The sequence below is a fragment of the Ctenopharyngodon idella genome, chromosome 3 (assembly GCF_019924925.1).
Source record: "Ctenopharyngodon idella isolate HZGC_01 chromosome 3, HZGC01, whole genome shotgun sequence".
Lineage (NCBI taxonomy): Eukaryota > Metazoa > Chordata > Actinopteri > Cypriniformes > Xenocyprididae > Ctenopharyngodon > Ctenopharyngodon idella.
This window is the reverse complement of record NC_067222.1, coordinates 21,321,784-21,349,113: the sequence shown is the minus strand read 5'-3', so window position 1 is coordinate 21,349,113 and position 27,330 is coordinate 21,321,784. Positions and strand designations below refer to the sequence as shown.

Sequence of the window (27,330 nt, the reverse complement as noted above, 5' to 3'; positions counted from 1 at the left end):
TTCTGTAAAACTTTTGTTTATATTATAGTTTGTTACTACTAGTAGTTTGCCTACTAACAAATTAAAGATAAAGTAGGTTAACAATGAAGGACTGATGTAATTACTTTTATTAATGCTGTGTTCTCTTTTTTTCCTTTAGGGCTGTTTTTGACCATGGCAACTGTGGGGGAGGAGTCAAGTCCCAGTGTCACCGCCCCTGCTGTTGCAGGCTCCGCCTCCAGTCCACAGAGTGAAGCAGTAGCCAATGAGCTGCAAGAACTGTCTCTTCATCCCGCCCCCAACTTGCTTCCTATTCACGAGAGAAAGAATGGTGAGCTTATCATAATGCCAAAACAATTACATCGAATTACTTAATCTAAAAACATAGAAACTTGAATAATTTAGACTGCAGCCTTTGTGAATGCACTGGACGCTGTTTATTGTTACCAAGCAGCTTGCATATATATAGAGTTAAGTTGATGGTCCAAATGTAATTTTTTGCCACACAAGCCAATAACAGGCAATTTATCTGATATATTGTAAATATCTCACTCAAATTATTTTTGAGTCACACTGGAATTCTTTAAATGGGTCGTATTATGCTTTTTTACATTTTCACATTTCTTTAGTGTGTAAAATTGCTGTTTGAGCATGAAAAAGATCTGCAAGGTTACAAAGTACAAAGACACACCGAAGGGAGTTAGTTATTCTCTATATCAGTAAGCACTGTTTCTCCCTGAAACGGCTTAAATTTTCTTACATTTTCTTCCAAGAGCGTATGTGTCACAATATTCCTCATTTAAATATTTTCCGCACAAGTCATACATGCAAAAAAGGGACTAGGCATTGGGTTACATTAGTAGTATGTGTTTAAAGTCTGGTTATGGGGTGGCATTTCTGAAACTCGTTCGAAACGGTTGACCAATCACAACACATTAGTCCAGCCAACCAATTAGAGCACATTGTGCTTTTCAGAAGGAGGGGCTTCATACAGACCAGAACTAAACAGAGGGTCACTGACAGACTGGGAAGAGAGGTGCTGCAACATTGAAAAATATGTGAAAATTAATGTGATTTTTGAACAGTCCAGCATGAAAACCTATTCTAGAAAACCCTGAAAACAAAATCAAAATTTTGTAAAAGGGCATTATATGGCCTCTTTAAAACAACTGGTTTTTGTAATTTAAAAAATTAAACAAAGATAAATCATAATATCATATCAGAAATTTTGCACCTTTAATGTATACTTACAACCTATGCAATGCCACTGAAAACCAGTGACACATTTCAGACAAAAAAATAGTTTATCTTAAAATAACCTGTGAAAAGGCACCATCTCTCAATACCTGGACAGATTTTGTCCCTCATATTTTTGTCTGGGTGCCTTAATGAGAAGAATATTTCATGAAAATGGCAGTGTCACTGTCACCACATCGAGTTTATCCTAGATAAACTTCTGATGGTAAATTTTCCACCAAAAATGTTAAAGTGGGAAGGTACGATTCATTTTAGACAAAGTTTAATGTTGCAGGTCTTTTGTAAATCTAGCAGCCAAATGTTTGAGTTTTATTCTCATTTAGCACTTATCGGATGCTGATTTTGGACCCTTTATGTGCGATCACAGAATTTTTTTTTCTTTTAATAAGTAGCTTGAGTCCCAATAATCAAATATAAAAGTATGGTAACACTTTACAGTATGGTTCCATTTGTTAACATGAGTTAACTACAATAACAGAAGCTAACAACGAAAAAAAAAACTTGTAAAGCATTTATTAATATCAGTTAATGCTAATTTCAACATTTACAGTACTAAAACATTATTATAATCAAAAGTTTTATCTGTTAATATTATTTAATGGACCTGAGCTAACATAAACTAATAATGAACAGTTGTGTAACTAACGTTAACAAAGATGATCAAATGCAGTGTCAATGTATTTCCCACTGTTAGTTAATGTGTTAACTAATGGAAACCTATTGTAAATTGTTACCAAAATCATAAACGGGACAAAAATGTGCTTCCACTGACATGCATGTATAATTGCACAATAACATAATGTTATAATGATATTATAAGCCTAATGTTATGATCTTCATACATGATCTGCACATGGTGGAAACATGACACGCTCTCACATGCTTAACCATACTTTGCTTCATAGCTGTGACATGTTTAGAATATGGTGACCGGCCCCTGGCTAATAATGGTATCTGGGTTTATTTTGCATTACTTATCTTTGTAAACACCCACACTCACATCCCACAGTCTCTGAATATGTTCAGGGTGAAAATCAGGTTATAGGAACTGTTATCTGTGAGGTTTCACAACTGCCATCTAGTGGATCTTATCAGCATTTTGTTCTGTTTATTTATTGGTCAGCCTGAAATCACTTACTGTACATGACAGGGATTGGACAATGAAACTAAAACACTGGCCAATATAGTGTTGGAGGTTTCACGCCTATATATGCGTGGCCTGGTGGCAAATCTTCATTCCATCAGTAAGAGCAGAGTGTGAAGGTTGAATTAGCATAGCAACAGCACAGCTGCACATAAAATATTGCAATACACACAACATAATGAGAGACATGTCAGAGTTCAGAAGAGGACAAATTGTTGCTGGCGCATCTGTGACCAAGACAGCAAGTCTTTCGAGAGCTATGGTATCCAGGGTAATTCCGGCATATTTTTGGGTATTTTTTGGGTATTTTGGAGGAGAAAACTCATAGTGACCTGGCCACTGTTCTGGAAGAGGAATGGCATAAAAAAATCCCTCTGGCCACTGTGAAGGACTTGTATCTGTCATTCCCAAGATGGATTGTTGTTGTATTGGTTGCAAAAGGAGGCCCTACACCATACTAATAAATTACTGTGGTCTAAAACCAGGTGTTTCAGTTTCATTGTCCAACCCCTGTATATACACAGTCTGGCAAGTGAGTAGTCATTTAGCAGATGCTTTTAACCAACCCTGAGTGACCTGATTTTAAGTGCCTCATTCAGGCTAATGGATCAGCCCTAGCGAGAAGGGTCTGGCTGCAGACATGCACTCTACTCTGTCTGCAATGTCACTTGCACTCTCTGTACAGGAACTGGAAATTAGTTGCATAATGCTGTGACAGATTTTGACACTTTTGGCAACTTGGATTGATATGTGTTTCAGAGGACATAGTTAGTGTGTGTTCTGTGCTTTTAAACACTTTAATATTTTGTTCTCTTATCCAAAGTCATTTATTGTATACTGTGAGTGTAACTTTCAGCAGGTGTCTGAATAATTTTTTGGGGCGAATGTGTGTTTATTTGGACACATTGCATACCTGATTATGTTTTGGACATCACACGGGATGAGAGACCATATATCTCGACCATATATTATTTATATACTATAGTATTTATTACAATTTTGAGTTAGCTGTTATTTTTGCATTTTAAGTTTTATCATTTTAATTTCGTGTACTTTTTTTTTATTTGTATTAGTTTTTTTAGTAATTATTTTTTTTCACTTTCACTTTTAGTAATTTTAGTACTTCAATGTCAACATATTTTGGTTAGTTGGCAAGGCAGCATTTCTAATTTTTAATGTTAAGTTTTTCTTTTTATTTCATTTTAGCTTTATTTAGATTAACGAAAACCATTTTTAATAGTTTTAGTTTTACGTAAAGTCTGCATGAAATGGAAGTTGTGATAGTTTTTTCTCCCCTATTGTGACGTATATCTGAGTGAAACAGCTTCTCGAACAAGAAAAAATGTAGGGCGGGACTTTAATTTTTGTCCATGGGGAATGGGCTATATGCATGGAGCGTTCTTTAGAACTTCCGCATTAATATAAGCCAGCTCGAAAACTTCCGGTAAGATGTCATTTGCTGGTTTGTTGAGCATCAGTAGTGTAATACTTATTTTATAATCAGAATATAGTCACTTAAATAGTCAGGCATAGCATTAATTTAGTTATTCAAACGTAAGACGGCATAAAAAATAAATAAATAAAGACGTACCTCATTGTTCCTCCTCGGCTAAATTCAGTTCGACCATCAGTTTTCACACATTTTTATGTGAAAAAAAAGCTTCAAAAATTAAATATTTATTGTGCACTTTAGTTAGATTCATTTAATAAAATGTGTGTTTTTTTTGTGCTGAAATCATTGATTTTGCGCTGCACTGATTGACAGCTGCTGTAATTAGAAAGGGAAAGCGCGGTGCTCGCGTTCTGTCATGAATCACAAGAAAAGTTATTGTTTTTCTTAAGATTTTTTGAATATTTCATACTAGAAAACCTAGTTATTTTATAATGTTTAATATTTAGTCAAAAACGAAGTGAAAAACGATTAGAGGAAATGGCTGATATATGCGCAAATAAATGCTACTTTGCCGCCACCTGCTGGTTAAAGTGGTAATTATTGTCTTTTTTTTTATTTTTAAATAAACGTTTTCTATCAAATGTTCCTACATTTTGAAACGTTCAGTTTTACAATGGGGACAATCTCAGAAGGATGAACAAATAATGTTTGTGGTCATCACATTAAAATAACATTTGAAGCGCTGGGGGGAAAATTAATGTCTAATTACGGACATGGGCATTTTTAAACGGTCCCAATAGCTTTGTCTTTATTGCAATCATAAAAACTGGTTTATTGGAAAATTAGGTAAATGTGATAAGTGCATTAAAATATTAATACGACATTAAAAAGTCAACCATTGATGGTTTTGTGTCGATGTACAGCGACTACAGAATAAACAGCTAACAGTTCACCGGAAATGCCCGAGCTGGCTTAACGACAACCAGGAAGTAACCGTGCATATAGCCCATTGGTTGGATGGGTGTGGTTTGCTATTGCTGTGATGTCGTGTGAGTGACAGGTTGCCCCGCCCTCACGCCAGTAAACACATCATCACAGAAGAGAAGAGCTGTCACTGCAAGAGGGAGGGGAAAGTATTTTAATTAAAGATTATGAGAACATATGAATTTAAAAAATAATAATGATGTGCATGGATAAATAATTTAAATTAAATACTTTAGTATTCCATGATGTCATGGTGACTATAACAGTAACAACAACTCCATTTTGTCACTCAGGATGTAGGAGACAAGACTGTGGTTACATATACACACATTCTATTCAGTTACAATTTTTTCAGTTTCATTTCTTTTACCCTTGAGGCCATCACATTTTCTTAAGTTTATCAATAAAGCGCATGCTTTTCTCGATTCGTCTCCTCCAAAGATATTTTACACCCTCACACTTCGGCGTGTAAAATCACATGCGGTTCAGGAAAGAGTCTGCAGCACATTTGCTAAAAACAGCTCCTAAAACACCTGCCAAACAGAGCGATTTTACACCTCAGCGGCGAGGTGTGGCTGTCAGACAGACTTTAGAGGCATTTCCATAAATTCTGCAGCCTTAAATAGCTGCACCAGACAATTGTGATGTTCTCTGTATAGCCTCCAGAAAGTCATTTTTAGGAAGTCCTATTTCTCAGATTTTAATTTCAGCCATATATTCATACTGAGAAACACACTTCTGTGAATGTACGTTTCTGTGTGTCATTCTGTTGGCAGAGAGAGGTCATTGAGTGCAGAGTGGGCTGCTTTAATAAAACACACACTACTCAGCACAAATGTGTGTGTGTATATGTGGACTGAATGACTTGAGGAACAGCTGCGGTTGTGCGGTAGTGCTGTCACACACACACAAACATACACCTTTCCCTGCGGATAACTTCAGTCTCAATGCTGCTACTGCAACAGCAGGAGCTCTGGATCTTTGATGTGGCTGTTTCTACTCATCAGATATCTCCCTTCTTTATTTTTTATTTCTTTGCTTTCCGTCATCTTCTGCTCTCTTTTTTTCCTCATCCGGATTCCTGTGAGCAGATCAGCAGTTTGGCTGTTCTACGTGAATGACTGAAACAGATGAAATATGAAAGACACAAAGGCTGAATTAAGTTTTTGAGTCAAAAACTTGAACGTCTCTTTGAAGGAAAAGCAGTGAGGAGTTGCTGCAGAAAGATTCATTTACCTTTTGAAAACATGACCACCATGCTGGACACCAGCTCTTGGCTCTTGCCCGGTCCCGCCTCTTTTGGATCTGCTTCAGTCAGCCGAGTCATGAGGAAACGAGTTGTCCGATTGGACCGTGAGCGGCGTGCCTGCCTGAGTCTGAGAGAAGGTGTGGAGTCGTGTTGCATGTGCATTCAGACCAACAAACACATTTAAAGCCTGTAGCAGGTATTTGAACAGGGCCTTAACTCTATTCAACTTTGCATAGATCAATCTTGTGCTACAGACATGAACTGTGGCGTACTATTACTGTTTTAAGCAATTGGACTTACAATATTAGCCTGGAGGATGATAAAAATAGGCAAAAAAATTTAAGCAACCACCCAGAACACTATAACAACTGCTTAGCAACACTCTGGCAACCCACCACAACACCTTAGCATACTGATGTCAAGTTTTAAATGAATTTCATTATAGCTTTAATTATATTTTTGGTTTTAGCCTCCTGTTGCATTCGTGCCTGTTTTGACCCAATAGGGTTTTTTTTTTTTTTTTTTTAAATCCATAGTGTTTATAATGAGAATGAAACTTTGGAAATGTGTTAAAGGGTTAGTTCAACCAAAAATGAAAATTCTGTCATTTTACTCACCCTCATGTCGTTTCACACCCGTAAGACCTTCGTTCATCTTCAGAACACAAATTAAGATATTTTTCATAAAATCCGATGGCTCAGGGAGGCCTCCATTGCCAGCAAGATAATTAACACTTTCAGATGCCCAGAAAGCTACTAAAGACATATTTAAAACAGTTCATGTGACTACAGTGGTTCAACCTTTATGTTATGAAGCGGCAAAAATACTTTTTGTGCACCAAAAAAACAAAATAACGACTTTGACAATATCTGGAGATGGGAGATTTCAAAACACTGCTTCATGAAGCTTTGAAGCTTTTGTTTCGAATCAGTTTTTCGGAGCGCCAGAGTCACGTGATTTCAGTAAACAAGGCTTCGTTATGTCATAAGTGTTTCAAAATTTCAATGGTTCACCACTGGGGGCGTGACTTTGGCAGTTTCATACACGCTCCGAACCACTGATTCGAAACAAAAGATTCATAAAGCTTCGAAGCTTCATGAAGCAGTGTTTTGAAATCGCCTATCTCTAGATATTGTCATAAAGTCGTTATGTTGTTTTTTTGGTGCACAAAAAGTATTCTCGTCGCTTCATAACATTAAGGTTGAACCACTGTAGTCACATGAACTGTTTTAAATACGTCTTTAGTAGCTTTCTTGGCATCTGAAAGTGTTAATTGTCTTGCTGGCAATGCAGGCCTCACTGAGCTATCAGATTTTATCAAAAATATCTTAATTTGTGTTCTGAAGATGAACGAAGGTCTTACGGGTGTGGAACGACATGAGGGTGAGTAATTAATGACAGAATTTTCATTTTTGGGTGAACTAACCCTCTAAGACTATCAAAATACTCAAATTACTTCTATTAAAGGTGCAGTGTGTAAATTTTAGCAGCATCTAGCGGTGAATTTGAGGTGAAATTGCAACTAACGGGGCACACCCCTCGCACCCCTCCCTTTTGGAGAAGCTACGGTGGCCGTCTGGCCGACACAAGACAAGGATGTCGTCGTCTGAGACAGCAGAGTGTAGCTTGTGTGAAGCAATGAGGTTTCTTCTTACTTCTAACAAAGAACGGTCTCTGCTTCTAATAAACCAGACGACTACTACTACTACTTTGTGCGTATTCAACGTAGTGACGATGCAAGTGGTCTCTAAAAACACGAACGATTTAGAAGAAGAACAACATAGTGATGAGACGTGCTCTGTAGAGTGTTTGTCCATTTAGGGCTGCTGTAGAAACATGTCGGCACAAAATGGCGATTTGACATGGAGGGGGGACCCGCGGTGAATGAGATACAAATGGCTCATTCTAAGGTAATAAAAACATAACTGTTCATTATGTAAGGTCCTTATGTACCGCTGAAAACATAGTTATGTATATGATATTGCATTTCTGTCAATAGATCCTCCCAAATTTTACACATTGCACCTTTAAATACATTTAGCCTCTTTTCTACACTCAACACATTTTTTCCTTCTCACTTGTTTTTTATAAACATGTTATTTAACATGCTTAAAATAAAATGACAAGTTAAATGTCTGTTTATAGATCAGTTTTATCGACCAAATAGTCTAAATTTGAAAAAGGAAAGAGGGGTCAAAAAAAGAAGTCTCCATTTCACTCTACTGCCACCTATTGATGAACCACTGCAGCATGAAAAAGGAGATTTAGGCTGTTTATCATCTTTTTTTTTTTTTTTTTCATCTAAAAGTAAGTTTATGTAAGTAAAATGAATATATTTTGTTTGAAAACATTCATAAATGTAGACTGTTTTGAGCAGTCATGAGTTTTAAGTTCAAAGGAATTTAATTAAATCCATTGAAATCAATGGAGTTTACTGGTAATTTTCATGTTATATGTTCTTTTAAATTTCATAGAATGATATATTCAAATAAAATTTCTCATAAATATTGATATATATTTTCTTGCATCACACTGGTTTTTGCTGTAGTTCTTGTAACATTTTATATTTCAACGAATTTCTCAATTTTTAATTAATAAAAAGGGGTAATTGAAGTAATAGTATGGTAAAAACATGGTAACATTCAAAACTTTACAACTTTTCCGCATTCATTAATGAGAAGTTACTGATGCTGTTTTAGTAGATTTTTTTTAAAGTTATGATTGTTTTATAAGCTTATATTCCACAGGGTCCAAACAGACCCACAATGCAACAGGTGTATACAGTTTTTTTTTTTTTTTTTTTTTTTTATGCATTAGGATGGTTAATTTTTTCATCTAATACTTATATTTTACTTTATTTCAGCTTTATTTAAATTACCAAATAAAAACATTTTTTAGTAATCGTAGTTAACCATAAGCCATTCCTAAAGCATGTTTGTGTGTAAACAATAAAAAAATGTACGTACGCCACCAACTACATATCTTGCTTAATAGGGTAAATGTCCTTCTTTGTGGTCAGTTTTCTCTTTCAGGTCAACTACAGTCATAATAGAGCAATATATACTACCATCGTAATAGAGCAACAGTTTGTATAGAATATTGCTAAGCAAGTTAGTATATCTTTATAGCATGAATAATAACGCACCTTATTTAGAAGTTTGAAAGTAAATCTGTTGCCCTCTGGTGTACTGAGGTTTGTTACTTTCAGACTAATACATGAGCGAATTTTAAAGTATGTTCAGTTGGGCCATACTTTACCCAAGTGCTCACAACTTGCATAGAGAATGTTTCTAGTCTAATACAGTCTACAAACTTGCAACTGTGCAATTATAGCTGTGCAATATAGAAAATCTATCAAAACCCAGTATCTTCTGAGCCTGTTTTACATCCATTAATCTGTCAGTCAACTAAAAATGCTTTTTAAAAAGTCTAAAAACAAACACGTAATTAGGTGTTTATAAGCCTCAAAATGCATGCATCTGCTAATTTATAAATTGGCTGTGGATTAGCAATCAGAACTAATTAGATCAAATGTGAGCTGTGAAGTTGTATTATTGAATATTTTATTAGTGAAACATGTAGACAGCAGGCGTGATCCACTGAGCTTTTTGCACGTGTTTGTGTGATTGTGCGTACATTGGGTGATAAGGGAACCGGAGCGATGACATTCCTCTCGATCCAGGATGAAGAAGCATCAGCTCATGCACGCGCTCACACACATGCACATGCTTTAACAGCACATTTAGGTGTCCTGCAGGTTGCAATTTGAGACATGAGGCGTAATTCACAATGATATCCTCAATAACTCAGCAGCAGCTCAGCGGCCTGTCACACAGATTGAGTGTCAGGTACAGAATAGCTGTCAAGACACAAATAGAAACATATGGAGAGCAAGGTACCGAGATAGATGGAGAGATTCCAAACAACTACCATAAGTCTTGCATTGTGAGCTTAACTGTGAAAATTTGGTAAAGCAACTCCTTTAGAGGGGTTAGATCAGTTTATATTCTGCCGTTGTTGAATCCTTAATTCTGATTGTTTGACAGATGTTGCAGGATATTGATTCATTTTCTTTAACTACATGGCTACATAGTTCCAGATTTATAAATTAACATAAAATGTCATAATAATCTAGGGGGATAGGGGGATTCGCAATCTAGTTATATTTATTTTAGCATTATTCAGTTCAAGAAAAATATGCTGCTCAATTTAATCGTAATTTAAATTTTTAGATTCATATCACTTAAATATTAAGTTTCACCATTTAACCAAATGTATTCATGGTGTCACATCCACCAGCTGGAGTGCCCTTGATCTCCACTGCCATTTTTATCATGAACTGCATTTTCCATAACCCTTTGCCTGGACTCATTATTCTTCAGCAGTGTTGGGGAAAGTTACTTTAAAAAGTAATGCATTACAATACTCCCTAAAAAAGTAACTAATTGCATTACTTAGTTTCTTTTTATGAAAAGTAGTGTGTTACATTACATTACTTTTGCGTTACTTTTTCTCACTTGGGCTGGGCTTGCTTGTTTGTTTGTTAATAATAACAAAAAAGTTCTATTTTTGGCAAATATTAAGGCCCTTTCTTTCACACCAAAAGTGAAATGAATAAGCCTCAGGATGAAGGAAATGAATATTTATGCCTTACAGTAGAGGGCGCAGCTCAAACAAACCTTTCAGCTGTGCTGATTAAAGAAAAATTGGATACAGGAGAAGGAAGTTCAACACTCGTATTTCTAAATATAATCTAAAGTCATTTTTACTTATTAGTATGGTTGAATTAGATCATTGGAGGTCAGCAGCAAAGACATTGCTTAATAAAGTGAGATTAAATACATAAAGTATATTTGTGTCATTTAATATATTTAATTATTACATGTTTGCTTAAAATTCAGAGATTGCGTTTCACTGTTTTTATTTCATTTTGAGGAATACTGAATGTTTTCATGCAAGTGAGATGAGTAAATGCATGTTCACATTTAGTTTAGAACTACAATAACCATCATGTTCATACAGCACACAACACCTCTGCACTTTATTTCTCTCAACATGGGGACAGGAGAGTTGTCAGTCAATAAAAAGTAACTTAGATATTTTGTTGTAAATTGGAAAAAAAGTAATGCGTTACTTTACTAGTTACTTGAAAAAGTAATCTGATTACGTAACTCAAGTTACTTGTAATGCGTTACCCCCAACACTGCTCTTCATTACTTTGAGCTGTGTCTCCTTAATTTGTTAACTCTGCCTTTATGAGCCTTGTGTTTTCAGTTATTGTTTGCAAAGTCTTGTAAGTGTTACATTGCAATTCTGAGAGCTCTCTCTTTGGTTTCCTGTGTTACAATTACAAACATCTGCCTGGTTTCCTGGATTTCCCCGTTTGCCTGTGATTTGGACTCAGTCGTGGTTTAGATTGTTTGTCTTGTTTTTTTTAATCTCTTGCCTGTTACTAGAATTATGATTACGATTACTGCACATGGATCCTCAACCTGTGTTGTCAGCAGTTTGTGACACATGGGATATAATTTCTATTAGGCATAGTACAGTATTTTAGTTATATTTTTGCTTTTAATCTATATTACTATTTACATATTACCAGTGTAATATTTATATACAAATAATAATTACAAATAAATTATGTTTTATATGTCATTAAAAAATATTGTAACTGTAAACCATAAGTAAATGTGCCATGAATTATTTAGAAGCATGATCATCAAGGGATTAGAATGAATTACAAAACCACAATAGAGCAGACGTTTATGTTGTTGGGCTTGTGTACACTGTACAGCCTAGTTAGGACCTGCATCCCTTTATTCTTCTCATTTGTTCACACTCTTCGAGTCTCTGATTTTGACATTACATTTTCCACATCAATACAGATTTTTTTTTGTTGTTTGTGTTTTTTTTGCTGCAGTTTGTGCTGAAACAATTCACTCTGACACTGAAGGAATTCTCTCGCACATCACATCATACACACAATCTTCCCAGACTAACTTTAGATCCCTAATACTGTGATTATGAGTCATAGGCCTCAATTATCTTGCTTACGGTGGGTGTGACAATCATTAACTCGCAATGTTGAGGTTTAATGTCTGTTAGCACCGTTGTCCTCCTGAAACTTTTGCACACGACTCCTGTCAGCCATCTCGATTTCACCTCCCGAGCATCTTTAGTGACCTCATGCCAGATCAAAATTCAGCAGCCCGTCAGCTGTTGTGATGCCTACTGCCAGATCACAATTTAACTGCACAACAGGTGCGTCACTGACTCTATTCCACAACACAAACAGGTGCTATAGGCGCTTGGTTAATAAATATAGTAGTACTGACAGGTTCTGATCCAAAGCCATGTTAAAAACATATCTTCAGGCTTTCATGGTTATCAAATGAATGGTAAAATGAATTTATTACAAACTATGGTACCTATGGTAACTGTGTGTGTGTGTGTGTGTGTGTGTGTGTGTGTGTGTCATATACTGTATTTTATATAATATATACTATTTATTTAAAGGGATAGTTTACCCAAAAATGAAAATTCTGTGAGGAATTACTCAATCTCATGTCATTCCAAACTTTTGTTCATTTTCTAAACACAAATGAAGATATTTTTTATTGAAATCTGAGAGATTTCTGTCACTCCATTGAAAGTCTATTCATTCAAAATTCTGATGCTTCAAAACACTCATAAAAAGATCACAAATTGTATCCGAATGAATCCAGCAGTTTAAGTAAACAGAAGCTCAAACATACTTGATTGATGCAGGAGAAAACCTCAATGGTTCCTGCAGAAGCTCAAATGTGCTGCGCAACACACGATAATGAACCTCAATGGTTCTTGCGGAAGCTCAAACGTGCTGTGTAACACACGAAAATGAAACTCATTGGTTCTTACGGAAAGTCAGACATGCTGCGTAACACACGATAATGAACCTCAGTGGTTCTTGCGGAAAGTCAAACGTGCTGTGTAACACACGAGAATGAACCTCAATAGTTCTTGCGGAAGGTCAAACGTGCGGCATAACACACGATAATGAACCTCAATGGTTCTTGCGGAAGCTCGAACGTGCTGCGTAACACACGATAGTGAACCTCAATGGTTCTTGCGGAAGCTCAAACGTACTGCGTAACACATGATAGTGAACCTCAGTGGTTCTTGCGGAAGCTCAAACGTACTGCGCAACACACGATAATGAACCTCAATGGTTCTTGCGGAAGCTCAAACGTGCTGTGTAACACACGAAAATGAAACTCATTGGTTCTTACGGAAAGTCAGACATGCTGCGTAACACACGATAATGAACCTCAGTGGTTCTTGCGGAAAGTCAAACGTGCTGTGTAACACACGAGAATGAACCTCAATAGTTCTTGTGGAAGGTCAAACGTGCGGCATAACACACGATAATGAACCTCAATGGTTCTTGCGGAAGCTCGAACGTGCTGCGTAACACACGATAGTGAACCTCAATGGTTCTTGCGGAAGCTCAAACGTACTGCGTAACACATGATAGTGAACCTCAGTGGTTCTTGCGGAAGCTCAAACGTACTGCGTAACACACAAGAACGAGCCTCAATGGTTCTTGCGGAAGCTCAAACGTGCTGCGTAACACACGATAGTGAACCTCAGTGGTTCTTGCGGAAGCTCAAACGTGCTGCGTAACACACAAGAACGAGCCTCAATGGTTCTTGCGGAAGCTCAAACGTACTGCGTAACACATGATAATGAACCTCAATGGTTCTTGCGGAAGCTCAAACGTGCTGCGTAACACATGAGTATGAACCTCAATGGTTCTTGCAGAAGGTCAAGCGTGCTGCGTAACACACGATAATGAACCTCAGTGGTTCTTGCAGAAGGTCAAGCATGCTGCGTAACACACGATAGTGAACCTCAGTGGTTCTTGCGGAAGGTCAAACGTACTGTGTAACACACAAGAACGAGCCTCATTGGTTCTTGCGGAAGGTCAAACGTGCTGCGTAACACACGATAGTGAACCTCAATGGTTCTTGCGGAAGCTCAAACGTGCTGCGTAACACATGAGTATGAACCTCAATGGTTCTTGCAGAAGGTCAAGCGTGCTGCGTAACACACGATAGTGAACCTCAGTGGTTCTTGCGGAAGCTCAAACGTGCTGCGTAACACACGATAGTGAACCTCAATGGTTCTTGCGGAAGCTCAAACGTGCTGCGTAACACATGAGTATGAACCTCAATGGTTCTTGTGGAAGCTCAAACGTGCTGCGTAACACATGAGTATGAACCTCAATGGTTCTTGCAGAAGGTCAAGCGTGCTGCGTAACACACGATAATGAACCTCAATGGTTCTTGCAGAAGGTCAAACGTACTGTGTAACACACGATAGTGAACCTCAGTGGTTCTTGCGGAAGCTCAAACGTACTGCGTAACACACGATAGTGAACCTCAGTGGTTCTTGCGGAAGCTCAAACGTGCTGCGTAACACACAAGAACGAGCCTCAATGGTTCTTGCGGAAGCTCAAACGTACTGCGTAACACACGATAGTGAACCTCAGTGGTTCTTGCGGAAGCTCAAACGTGCTGCGTAACACACAAGAACGAGCCTCAATGGTTCTTGCGGAAGCTCAAACGTACTGCGTAACGCACGATAGTGAACCTCAATGGTTCTTGCGGAAGGTCAAACATACTGCGTAACACACAAGAACGAGCCTCAATGGTTCTTGCGGAAGCTCAAACGTACTGCGTAACACACGATAGTGAACCTCAGTGGTTCTTGCGGAAGCTCAAACGTGCTGTGTAACACACGATAGTGAACCTCAGTGGTTCTTGCGGAAGCTCAAACGTGCTGCGTAACACACAAGAACGAGCCTCAATGGTTCTTGCGGAAGGTCAAACGTGCTGTGTAACACATGAAAATGAACACCAACGTTCTTGTTCTCTAGCTGAAAATACACTTTCATTGGAAGGACAGAACATTACATTTAAAATATCTTTTGTGTTTTGAAGATGAACGAAATTCTTCTGGGTTTGAGCATGAGCATGAGTAATTGATTGCAAAATTTTCATTTTTGGGTGAACTAACCCTTTAATGAAAATTTAATAATATTTAATAAATATTTTGTATCTATCATATTTTGTTAATATTGCTCACAGAATGTTTTTTTTTCTGCCTGTTTTGGCAGCTCTTACTGTATTTACACTAACATCTAGATTCATGCATGTTCACTCTAAACCACCACATGGTAATGACAAAACCAGGGAGTAAATGTGTAAAAATGTCAGATGCGAGAAGTAAAACCACAGCGAGAGGTGGCTCGATTTAGCCTCATATCATGTTATTAATCTAACACAGAGGAGCCCGTTCCCTCATGGTGGTGTTTAGTTGTGTGTTTGTTACATGAACGACTTGGTTATGCATTCTCATAGATGTGATAGTAAAATACAATTCAGATGCTTTACGTTTTTATCCACTTGATATGTTTCAGATAAAACCGTTTCTTTAAATTGCACTACTGTTGGTGTTTCTTCTAATGAAGGAGATGGATGCTTGACTTTCGGATTTGCAATGGTGGACATTTGTAGTTCGGATAATGACGATACTTTAATGTTGTTGACGAATTTTGGTTAATCCAAATATGAGCCAATGAGCAAGCCTTGTGCTCTGTCTCATTATTTTACCTCATGTCTTGTCGCTTTATTGGTAAATCACTTGATCAAGCACTTTTTTTTTTTTTTTTGTGACTGTATCTTTGAGGTTCTGGTCGAACCCCAGGTAACCTATGAAGATGTTTGCTTTAAGAAGTATAAATGTCCATAACTCTAGCATCTATATTGTATTATTCATGGTAGATGTGCCATGATCATTTTAATACAAGTTTCTAGGTTAAATAGCAATATAGATTCAAACACTCTTCATTGCAGTTTCATGGAATTGACAGTCTGTCTTCCTGTGGTAAGCCGTAGAAACATCTCACACACTTGCTTCTGTTTTTAATTGAATGTAGAAACAGGAAGAGGAAGTATGTTGTAGTCTGTACTCTCTCCTCTCTGACTGATAAGCTCTCTGCCGGCTGTCAGGAAGAGCTTGTTCGAGGGGAGGATGAAGGAGACAGATCGAGCTACTCGTCGGGTATTTTATCAACTTGTGTGTCTTCTGTCATGATGTATCTCCTTACATTTATTGCGTGCTCTCTCCTGAACATGCAGATATTAAGGCGTTATAATAGTAATGAATTACATTGAATCATTTTGTACAGAGTAACTTTTTTTCAGTTCAGTTGTGTTTCTGTTTTGAGAGGTTCAAATGTTTTTATTGCACAAGACCTGCCTGTTAGCATCTTTTTTACTGAGTTTCAGTCTATGAAATGTTTCATTTGTGTGTATATATGTATAGTTTTGTATGCACTTTTGACATATACAGTTGATGCTGCTTATCTGAATCTAAATGTACAGTTTGTCAATCTTTTCATTGTGTAACAGTGGAACATTATATCCCAATAATTCATGAAATTAGTTAAAAGAGTATTTTTAACCCTCTTTGTTAACCTGTTGTCTAATTCAGAATTGATTTGGAGTCATTTTGTGCTCTTTTTCATATTTGATAATTATATATGTGAGATATGTCTTCATCTTTGACTTTATTTTTTTCTTCTAGTGCTCCAACTTAAACTTCAGCAGAGACGGACTCGAGAAGAACTGGTTAGCCAGGGGATCATGCCACGTAAGAACCACTTTTTATTATGAAGTTCTGTTAGTGGATCTTTTGTTCCACTGACGTTCTGTAGTACATCCCGAATGTTCTCTTGATTTGTATCTTGAAGATATTTTTTCCTTCTTTTGCACAAGTTTCGTCCCACACCTGGCTTACGGTTTTCATCCGTTTGTGAATCTAAGTAAAATGTAGCCTTGTCTTGTGGTTGAACCTAGCAGGTATAGCTAGTCTCTCTCATCCTGTGTAAGATGCTGATTTGGTTTGGTAAACATAGTCGAACTCATTTCCTTTGCGTTGTGGTTTCACCGAGCAAGAAAGGTTGGCCCATTCATCTCAAAACTATGATTTTCTCTGCTTAACTGTCGGGTCATCAGTATTCTGATGGTGCCTACGCACTCGATTTTGGCAAAAAGGTTTCCATCTTGTGTTGGCTGGAGATGTATGGTTTGATTTAAGTCAGTTAAAATTAAAAGATAGTTTACATGATGATTTGAATGCTTAATGATGAGTAAAACGAGTACCCAGAGGTCTTAACCACACATAGATCCCAATGTATGTTTGAACAAGCTCTTTTTGAGGTCAAAACTTTTGAAGTAGTTTAGCCTGAATAACTCAACAAATCTCTCACACTTTTCCTTTTGTACATGTTCTACTTCACCAAGTATCTCTAGAAGAATTATCAAATTATATTTAAAGGATTAGTTCACTTTAAATTGAAAATTACCCCAACCTTTACTCACCCTCAAGCCATCCTAGGTGTATATGACCTTCTTCTATCTGATGAACACAGTTTGAGTTATATTAATAAATATCCTGACGCAATCAAGCTTTATAATGGCAGTGAACTGGACCAACGAGTATGAAGCTCAAGAAAGTGCATCCATCCATCATAAACATACTCCATACGGCGCAGGGGGGGTTAATAAAGGCCTTCTGAAGCGAAGCAATGCGTTTGTGTAAAAAAAATATATACATATTTAACAAGTTATAAAGTAAAATATCTAGCTTCCACCAGACCGCCTTCCATATTGAACTTACGAAAAAAGGGTAACTGACGTTGCGTCAGTTACGCTTTTTTCGTAAGTTCAATGCGGAAAGTGTAGGACGTAGTGTAAGCACTTTGAACTGCGAGAGGCGTTACAGTTGAATACGTAAGTAGAATACGGAAGGTGTTCTGGCGGAAGCTAGATATTGGCTCGAGACCTAGGATGGCTTGAGGGTAAGTTAAGCTTGGGGTAATTTTCATTTTAAAGTGAACTAATCCTTTAATTACTCGAGGTGCATCTCGTACAGTAGCTAAGATGGTCATAGCTAAGATGTTGTGCAAGCAGAATTTTTGACATTTAGCATTCGGTCTGCTAATGTAATTAGGGACTTTTGTTATTTTAAAGACATTTTTGTACCAGTTCACATAAGCTGCCATGTTCAGGATGGTTCTGGTATGCTTACAAGTTTTTTAGTGGTTGTCAAGTTTAGCCAGGTGAGAAGTTTGAGTCGCATCATTCTAGACTGGTGATGTGTCTGAGACCTTCATGTTAAGCGTCTTGTTCACACATAACTAAGACTTTAACACTAAACTTGGTTCACACAGGAAGCACGGTTTAAAAAATGCAACTGTTTTAGACACCTAAAAGATCTTAATATAAAAGTGATCCATTTATCAGCCTTCAAAAAATATTCTAGACGCTGTTGTATGAACTGTTATGGGTTATTCCGATGTACTTCTATTATGGTTGTATAGCACTGAAAGTCTTTTTATATTGTAGGGTATGATTTAATTTGTCACTAGCCATGTTTGCAAATTTAATTCATGTGAATAACTGAATATCACATTATTACACATATAACACAAGCAGTGTTTCCATACAATGTTTTTAAGAGAATAAAATTAGGACAGAGTAGCAGTAAAGATTTTATTTTATTTTATTTTATTTTATTTTATTTTATTTTATTTTATTTTATTTTATTTTATTTTATTTTATTTTATTTTATTTTATTTTATTTTTTAACCACTGCATTTACAAAACCAACTACAGAATCGGTCTCATTTTGTTTCCAAGTTTCCAACACTGCTAATCATGTGCATGACAAACTTACCACCAGTAGCATTCATTTCTGGCTCTACTCCTATACAAAACATTAGACATAAACTTCTGAGGATATCTGGAGAATAGACTAGACTAGCTATTCTGGAGAATATCTAGTTATATAATCCAAATGATCGGACTGATGTGATGCTTCCTTTGCTCTGGCTCTTCATCTGCATCTGAATATTAGTTTGCATTTTGAGTATTTATTTAAAGGTCTTAAATTTCATTCTCTCAAATGTGTAGATACCCTGCAACCATCTCATTTTGTCTCCAGAGATCTGGTCTAGCTAGATCTAATTTCGCATTTGTACTTTGCATATGTGTCTCTTTTTTTCCATTTGAATTTACAGTAGGAAATATAACGGTTAAGTACTGTAGTTTACTGTTTGAATTGGGAAAAAGAATGTCTAATATGTGCCAGTTTAACCTACAATACTCTAATTATGATATGATTACAGATATATTAAATGCACATTCCTTATTAAAGCATGCACACAAAACCCAATATGAAATTTGATGTCAGTTTATGTTTGTTTTGTATTAAATATTGATTGTGTGACTGGCCCTTTAAGGAGGCGCGTCGATAGTGGAACCACCAGACGCTTGCTTAAGATCTCTTCTTAGAATTATCTTAAAAAGAAAAAGAAATGAAAACCAGAAAAGAAGAAGCAGAGAGTTTAAACTAGCTGACACTTCCCTTTAGTAGTTTTATGTAATGCTTCATACTGGTCCCATATTATCTTCCAGCATCTGTGATCCAATTTAAACCTAGTGTCTGCTGATATCAGCATTTTGCTTGGCGCATTGACTGGGCTGTCAACTGTTCAACCATCAACAATGATGCAATAGAACATGCTAAGAAGCAATTTCTTAGTGATTTCCTTACATATCTGCAATTTTATTTATTTATTTATTATTAATTTATTTAATTTTTACATTCATTTTTTAATACCATGTGTACAGTTAATCAGAAAAAAGAAGGTTTGAGAAACCTGTTTGAAAACAGTCATTGCAAATCTATCCCAGGATTCTAAGGTGCGTCTGAATTTGCATACTTATGCACTATTCTATGACGTTTGGTAGTATAAATAGTTATAAAATTCATACACTACTAGGGCTTCCCCCTAATAGTTGACTAATTGTTAGTCGATGAGAAGAGGCTTAGTCAACCAAAATTAATTTGTCACAGAAAAAACAAACCCCACAGGAATTGGCGAAGTCACGCAGTCTGATGGACAGATTGTTCACATTGCTGGTCCATTTGGTAATTATGTCAGGCAGGAAATCCAAATTTTCGCCTATCGTTCATCGACATCAAACATGTTTATCATTTAAAACATGTCAGTAGCTAGCTTAACGTTAGCCACTCTACATGGCAGCTCGCTCTAACATTAATGTTAACCTAGAATAATGTGCACAAATCCAAGTGTTCGTGCGGAGTCTGGAAGCTAACTTAGTACAGCGCTTACTGCACGACATATTTAACTTCACATGTATTTCTCTCTAAAGACGCATCCACTATACTGCAGAGATGAGAGTCAGCGTCGTTAACTTCATTTTTGTCGGCGACATTGACTCAGAAAACACTAGTTTATTAATAAATATATATATGACTAGAAAGTTGACTAGAAAAGTCTGAGGAAGCCCTCAGAATTAGCATTTAATCTAAACGTTTTAATTGCAGTAGATCTGCAGTTATTTGTATTGCAGACATGGAGCGTGTCGAATACACATTATCACACTTAAACATGAGTCTAAGATGAAGATATTTTGTGCGGTCTTACTCATAGTGAGTGCATGACTAGCCATGCTCTTCATTTGGGTGGGTTACACACACACACACACACACACACACATACTTGGTTGAGCCAGTGAGCAGGTGATAAGCAGTGTATTTAAATACATGCCATGTTTCCCATTATATCTGTTAGTAAAAGGTCAGACGCCTGTTATAACCATCAAAGCCATTCGCTTTCCATTTGCTTTCCTAATCCTTTTGATTATACGAAGCAAACTACATACTTTGTGGAGAGAATATAGAAAGTCGTTTGGATGGAAATGGTCCAGAATAGAAATAAACAGCAATGACAGCAGATGGCAACCTAAGGGGGATCTTTACAGCTCTCACCCAATAACTGTCTGGATCTAAATATGGATCCCAAGGGGAAAGAAAAGCCAGCAGCAAATGTGCAAATGTGTATCGGTTCTTTTAGAATATTCCTAAGCACTACTTTCACTGTCTTCTCCCTTTCACTTCCTGTGTATGTCTGCACTTCCTGTCAACTTGAATGCCCTCTTTCTCTCTTATCTGCCTTTTCTGATCACCCTGATGACTGAGTCAACATCTCCTACTTTCAAGTTAATGCTTCCCCCATTAAAACCCATTAATACAACCTCCGGAAATAAGTACAATTTGACCTTTGACGCATCAGAACCATCCGGCCAGATTGTAAATTCACAGTTCTTCTATTTTCGAGAAACATTATTTAACAGTGATATTAAATATTTATTCCTGTTTTATTTTCAGTTTGTCCTTTTAATTTAGATTATTTTTACGTTTTCACTCTTTTAGTTTTAGTTTTGTGTGTGTGTGTGTGTGTGTGTGTGTATATATATATATATATATATATATATATATATATATATATATATATATATATATATATATATATATATATATATATATATATATATATACCCTACTAACCCAAAACCTAACAGTCTACTTATACTCTAAGTGTTAGTTGACATGTAGTTGAAAAGTTACTTATAGTTAGTAGAATGTCTGAAGTGGACTAATGAAATAAAGTATAACCACTTTAGGTTGTTTATGTATGTTTGTACTAAATGATGTCATTACATTTGTCACGACTGTCTATTGAAGTCATGTTTTTTTTGCATTTATATTAGTTTTTTAAAAAGTTAATAAAGTTTTCATGCATTTTGTTTAAGTTTACGTTAATAATGCTTATAAAACTGTTTTGTAGGTGATTGATTTAGTCACGGGAGATGCTACAGTTGAGAAACATTTAAATCTGTGTTGTCAGCACAGTGAATCACATATCCAGGATGCAGTTCAGAAAGGAAACCTGAAGATTTGAGCCTGAGTCTTGACGTGGATGTGGTTACAGGGACTTTCTGCTTAAATTCTGATTACATAACCTAAAAAAAACATTTAGGGCCCTATTTTAACGTTCTAAGCATATGGTCTAAAGCGCACGGCGCAAGTGCGCTTAGGGCATATCCAAATCCTCTTTTGCTAGTTAAAAATGGTCGGTGCACCCGGCGCGTGGTCTAAAAGTGTTGTCCCTAGTCTCTTAATAAGTAATGGGTGTGTTTTGGGCGTAACGTGCATTAAACCAATCAGACTCTCATCTCCCATTCCCTTTAAAAGCCAGTTGCGCTTGCGCCATGGCGGATTCGCTATTTACATGGCGGAATTTGCAAGCGGAAAAACTGAACACTTCTCTAGCGAGGAAACGTATCTGCTCGTGCACGAGGTTAAAGCGTGCAAGCCGACCATCTGTGAGCATTTTATCTTTATGCACACAATAATAATCTTTTATATTGTAATCCTTTTATTTTTAATATTTGGCATGTTTGTGTGCTGCTGCGCATCTCTGTGTGTGTAATAAGCAGAGTGTACGCACGTTGTGCACCCACATATTGGCGCATATTTCTAACGCGCTCTTTAAATAACAAAACAAATATTGTGCCATTGACTTTAGACCAGACTTCAGTTGGTCAAAGGCGCAGTCTATTTCAGTTGCCTCAAAATAGCAACGCGCCAACAATGCACCTGAACACACCTCATTTTCAGACCAGCACGCCCATGGGAGAAAAAATGGGCGTGAGTATATTTGCTATTTGAACAACGTGGCACAGGACGTGAAAATGATCACTGCGTCAGGCTGAATCTAGCAAAAAACACTTGCGTCATGCCTGGCGCCGCAATGCACAGTGTATGATAGGGCCCGAAATGTCATTGGATACTGCATTAAGCCTTTACAGACATCTACGAATGCATTTATAAAAGGTTTTACAACACAAATTAATTGTGTTTGTGCCCTGATTTTCACCTTTTCAGTCTTAGTAATTTCTCATCTGTAGATAAATGACACACATCGCCATTTTTTTGACTGTGGTGGACCATTGTGAATGTAGGACCCTCATTTAACTCATAATCAGCTTTAGTAATTGGTCTGTCCAAGATTTTGATGTCAGATAAAGCGACCTTATTTGACCATAATTATGCAATGAATCCTTAATATCAAGATGGCGGTTGGGTGATGTGGCGTTTGATGGGGTGTTAGAGCTGAAAATGATGATGAGAATTCACACAGATGAAGTGGTTTTTCACACTAACCTCATAATTTCTCTCGCACACACTTTTCTCTCTTCCGGCAGATAATTGCATTTTTGCTGGTCAGGGTTAAAGGGCATTGTGTGTGTATTTGTGTGTCTGTGTGTTGCTGTGGGTAGTGCATGAACCACTTTGACCTCACAGGCCAGAATCTCTCAACAAACAACTACCAGTATTCATCTTATTTTTCTTGCTTTATTCCAGCCCTCTCTTTTTCTTCCTTTCCTCATGCTGTCATTGCATTTATCTCTTAGATTATATAGTTTTTTATTTTTTATTTTTCTGTGTTTGTGGCTTTGTAATTCTCATTCATTGTATGCAGGGTGCAATATATCATAAACATCAAAATGAAAGTTTGAATTCCTGTAATATTATAAAAAGGGAAGGGATGAAACATAACGAAAACAATCTAATGTCTAATAGGAAAATAGGAACAAAAATCATTTTCAGTTGTTTCAGATTGAAAATGTTCTTTTAAATGAAATGTTGCAGTAAATGTTATGCAATATTATGTTGCAATAATATATATTATGAGCAATATCTCATTCATAGCCGTGCAATATAGCTGCATATCAGCACGGCTGTGATTTGCAGGCCGAGTGCCGTAGGTAATCACAGCGTGCTGATATGCAGCCATATCGCACGGCTACGAGTGTGATATTGCGTTTATACAACAGTTCAATGGCACGAGTGTGTAAACAAATAAGAAATAACAAGGGAGTGTCTTTAAAACCCTCTTTTGTGCAGAGCTACTTCCTTCCGCCACGGATTCAAATCTCAAGTTGACAGTTTCTAAATTCTAAAACGTCACTTTAGAACTAGTGATGAAGGAATGTTGAGTCCCTCCATTGAAACTCATTGCATTTTGTACAGTATTAGAGAGAGAGAGAAAGAGAGAGAGAGAGAGAGATCGCCTGAGCAAGCATTACCTGTGTCTGATAAATCATTCATTCTTCAGGTCGATGTCCATAATATTATATCCATTATAAAAATCTGTTTGAATGTCCGCTGAGGACAGCGATCTTTGTATTTGTCCTTTTTACAGCTAAGGGAATTTTCCATAACATACAGCGCTAAAGAAACGTCCTTTGTTTACAAAAGTCCTTTTCAATTTAAAAGTCTCTAAAAGTAAATTTAACATAGCCCAATTCGATTTGCTCAGGAACAAGTAATAGATTAATAAGACCAAAGATCGCCTGTTTTATGTACCCAAAATGAATTATATCATGTTTAACCACTATAAGAGACAGCGGCAAATCCCCGAAGCACTGGCCGAGATGAAGCTGTTCTCGGCGGGTACACAACCACTGGCCTGGAGCTCGCATCTCCTCAAACATCTAAGCAAATTGTAAAATGGGCGCTATGATTAAGTCACGTATTTCAGGTCTAAACAACTACTTTCTCACCTAAAAAAACTCTTAAAACTACAGTTTGTGGTACAAGAAGTGTTGTATTTGTAGTAAAAAAAAAAAAAAAAAGGTGGATTTGCTCAGCCGCCATGTCAGTTGCTTCAAGCGGAGTGATACAAATGGTGAAAAGGTAGGAGTGTTGTTGGCACTAGAATATCGCACGGCTCTCAGCCAATCAGATTCGAGAACCAGAAAGAACTGTTGTTTGTGAGTGAGTGAGTGAGTGTAATAATATGTTTAGTTTCAGTTCTTTTGAGAGGGGATAATATTTGAGGCAACTTCTCAGCGGGGTTTTAGCCACTTTAGACCGTCCAGCAAACCACCCAGAATTTTTGCATGGCAAGAGCCATTCACCTTTTCTTCATTAATCTCTAGTTCTCTGTATCATCAGCCGGGCTTTGCTTTCAGTCTCTGTAGAAGCGTTGTGCTGACAACTGTGAACCAGGAGGAGAAGCTCTGTTTCAAAGTGTATTAAATATGGGACAGACACACAGACACACACACACACAAGTACTCAGACTGTGAATCTGCTGGATTAAACTGTCTCTCAGATGTGCCTGTTACGATTAATATTTTTAGATTTTGCATGTACAAATTGCGTATGTGTGCCTGGAATAAAGAGATGCGGTGTAATATGTTGTTCCTGTATCAAGGTCTTCTACAAGCACTTTTTTCATTTATATAAAAATAACATTTTCACCTGATCCAAAAAAAAAACTATGAAAAGTATTTGCACCACACTGAAGCAAAAACGTTGCCTGCGATCTGCACAGTGTAGATAACAAGTTTGCTATTTATGATTTTTCTCATTTATTGAAAAATGTTTTCCATTCTCACAGCTCTTTTCTTTTTAAAAATAGAAACTTTATCCATTTTTATGTCAGCTTGGATTTAATAGTCTTTTCACTTTGTATCTTTTTGCCTTGCAGCACTGAAAAGTTCTGCGTCCTTTCATGAGCAGAGACGAAGTTTAGAACGAGCTAGGGTAAGTCCTCCAATGCAGATTGTTTTGTTTTTTTAATCATCTCTTCTCAGTGAAGCCAAAATAAACACACTCTCACTTTATTTCTCATACTTTCCTCCTGTATTTCAGACTGAGGACTACCTGAAGAGAAAGATCCGCAGTCGCCCAGAGAGGTCAGAGCTGGTCAGGATGCACATTCTTGAAGGTGAGTATTTTAATAACACCTAAAGTTCAAACACAGACACACATCTCATAGAGAGTCCAGAGGTTAAGACATATAAAGAGGCGTCCAAACGTTTAAAAAAAATATGACTGGATTATGTACAGAATGTTTAACTGTATGTATTTTCTGTATATAGAGACGTCAGCGGAGCCATCTCTTCAGGCCAGACAGCTTCTGCTGAAACGAGCTCGTCTAGCTGACGACCTGAACGATAAAATCTCCCAGCGGCCTGGTCCGATGGAGCTCATTCACAAAAATATCCTTCCAGTTCACAGCAGCCTCAAACAAGTCATCATAGGTACTAAATTAAAGCCAGAAACACAATAATGCATAGTGTTGTCAAAAGTACTGACTTCAGTACCAAGCTGGTAATGAATTTTTAAAAATGTGATGCTTTGAGTGCTGTTGAGCAGATTCGTAAACACCTCTGATTGGCCATTGTGTTCACACGCTCATCAGATATGTCTGTGATTGGCTACAATGATCAATGCTTCAAAAACATGTTGTAAATAGTCATTAATGATGTTCTTCATCTTACACAGATACACACGGGAGCGTTTGAAAGCAGGCGTCTATCTATAGATCGATAAACACTTTCATATTCAAACACTTCCATGTGCTTTCAAACGCTCCCATGCGTTGATCATTGTAGCCAATCACAGACATATATGTTGAGCGTGTGAACACAATGGCCAATCAGAGGTGTTTACGAATCCGCAATGCTCAAAGCGTCACATTTTTTAAATTTCAGTACCTACTTGGTATCGAAGTCGGTACTTTTGACAACACTAATAATGTACACACAGTACAGTAAAAGCTTTATTTAGTTATAGACCAATATACAAACCGTTACAACAAAAACAGTCAGCCATTTAACATGAGTGGTAGTTCCCCCTTGTATTAGTTCTGTTTAATTTTAATTCATTAATCTTATTAACTTAATTTAAACTATTATGTATGTATGTATGTCTCATTATCCATCATTATATTGAATTTTTATAATATATCTAGGACTACAAATAACAATTAAGTTGATAATCTGTCAGTTATTTAATATAAATATTATTATTATTTATTTTTGCAATATTCTTATATATTATCATATATATATATATATATATATATATATATATATATTCTACACTTATACATGTATGTATATGCTGTATGTTATGTGCAGTTACTATATAAACTGCTTTACTGCTTTCAAACTTTTTTTTTTTTTGCAAGTTTAAATATCTAAAAATAATATTAATTATAATAAGTGTAAACTAAATAAATATTATTAAAGGAAAACAAAGAACAAGCCTACTGTTAATTGTCTAAGAAATTGGTTATTTATTTTCATTATTGGTTTTGTTGATTAGTTGTTGCAATCTTAAATATATTGCCATTATATCAAAAAATTAAACTTTAAGATAGCAGTTACAATTTATTGAACTTGTAGATACTCTTTCATACTCATTCCGTCTAAATCTTTATCTATCTTTTATCTATGTGCCCTTTTCAGTCCTCCCATCTGTCTCTTTATTCACTGTTTTTGTGAGTGACCGAAGCAAAGCTCTGTTTTCACGATTTGGATAATTCTC

At 36.6% G+C, this 27,330-nt stretch overlaps 1 protein-coding gene across 8 annotated transcripts in view; it reads left to right on the top strand.

Moving 5' to 3' along the window:
* The window catches only part of mrtfaa (myocardin related transcription factor Aa), a 49,827-nt gene that overhangs the window by 6,814 nt on the left and 15,683 nt on the right, over positions 1 to 27,330 (top strand). For 6 of the 8 annotated variants that reach the window (XM_051886871.1, XM_051886870.1, XM_051886872.1 and 3 more), the window contains exons 3-7: positions 140 to 310; positions 16,636 to 16,701; positions 25,484 to 25,539; positions 25,648 to 25,723; positions 25,878 to 26,039. In XM_051886871.1, the coding sequence (XP_051742831.1) occupies positions 154 to 310; positions 16,636 to 16,701; positions 25,484 to 25,539; positions 25,648 to 25,723; positions 25,878 to 26,039 (517 nt within the window). In that variant the 5' untranslated portion in view covers positions 140 to 153. Of the gene's footprint in view, positions 1 to 139; positions 311 to 16,019; positions 16,126 to 16,635; positions 16,702 to 25,483; positions 25,540 to 25,647; positions 25,724 to 25,877; positions 26,040 to 27,330 lie in introns of those variants that run through there. The other 2 variants (XM_051886875.1, XM_051886874.1) reach the window with 2 other exon arrangements.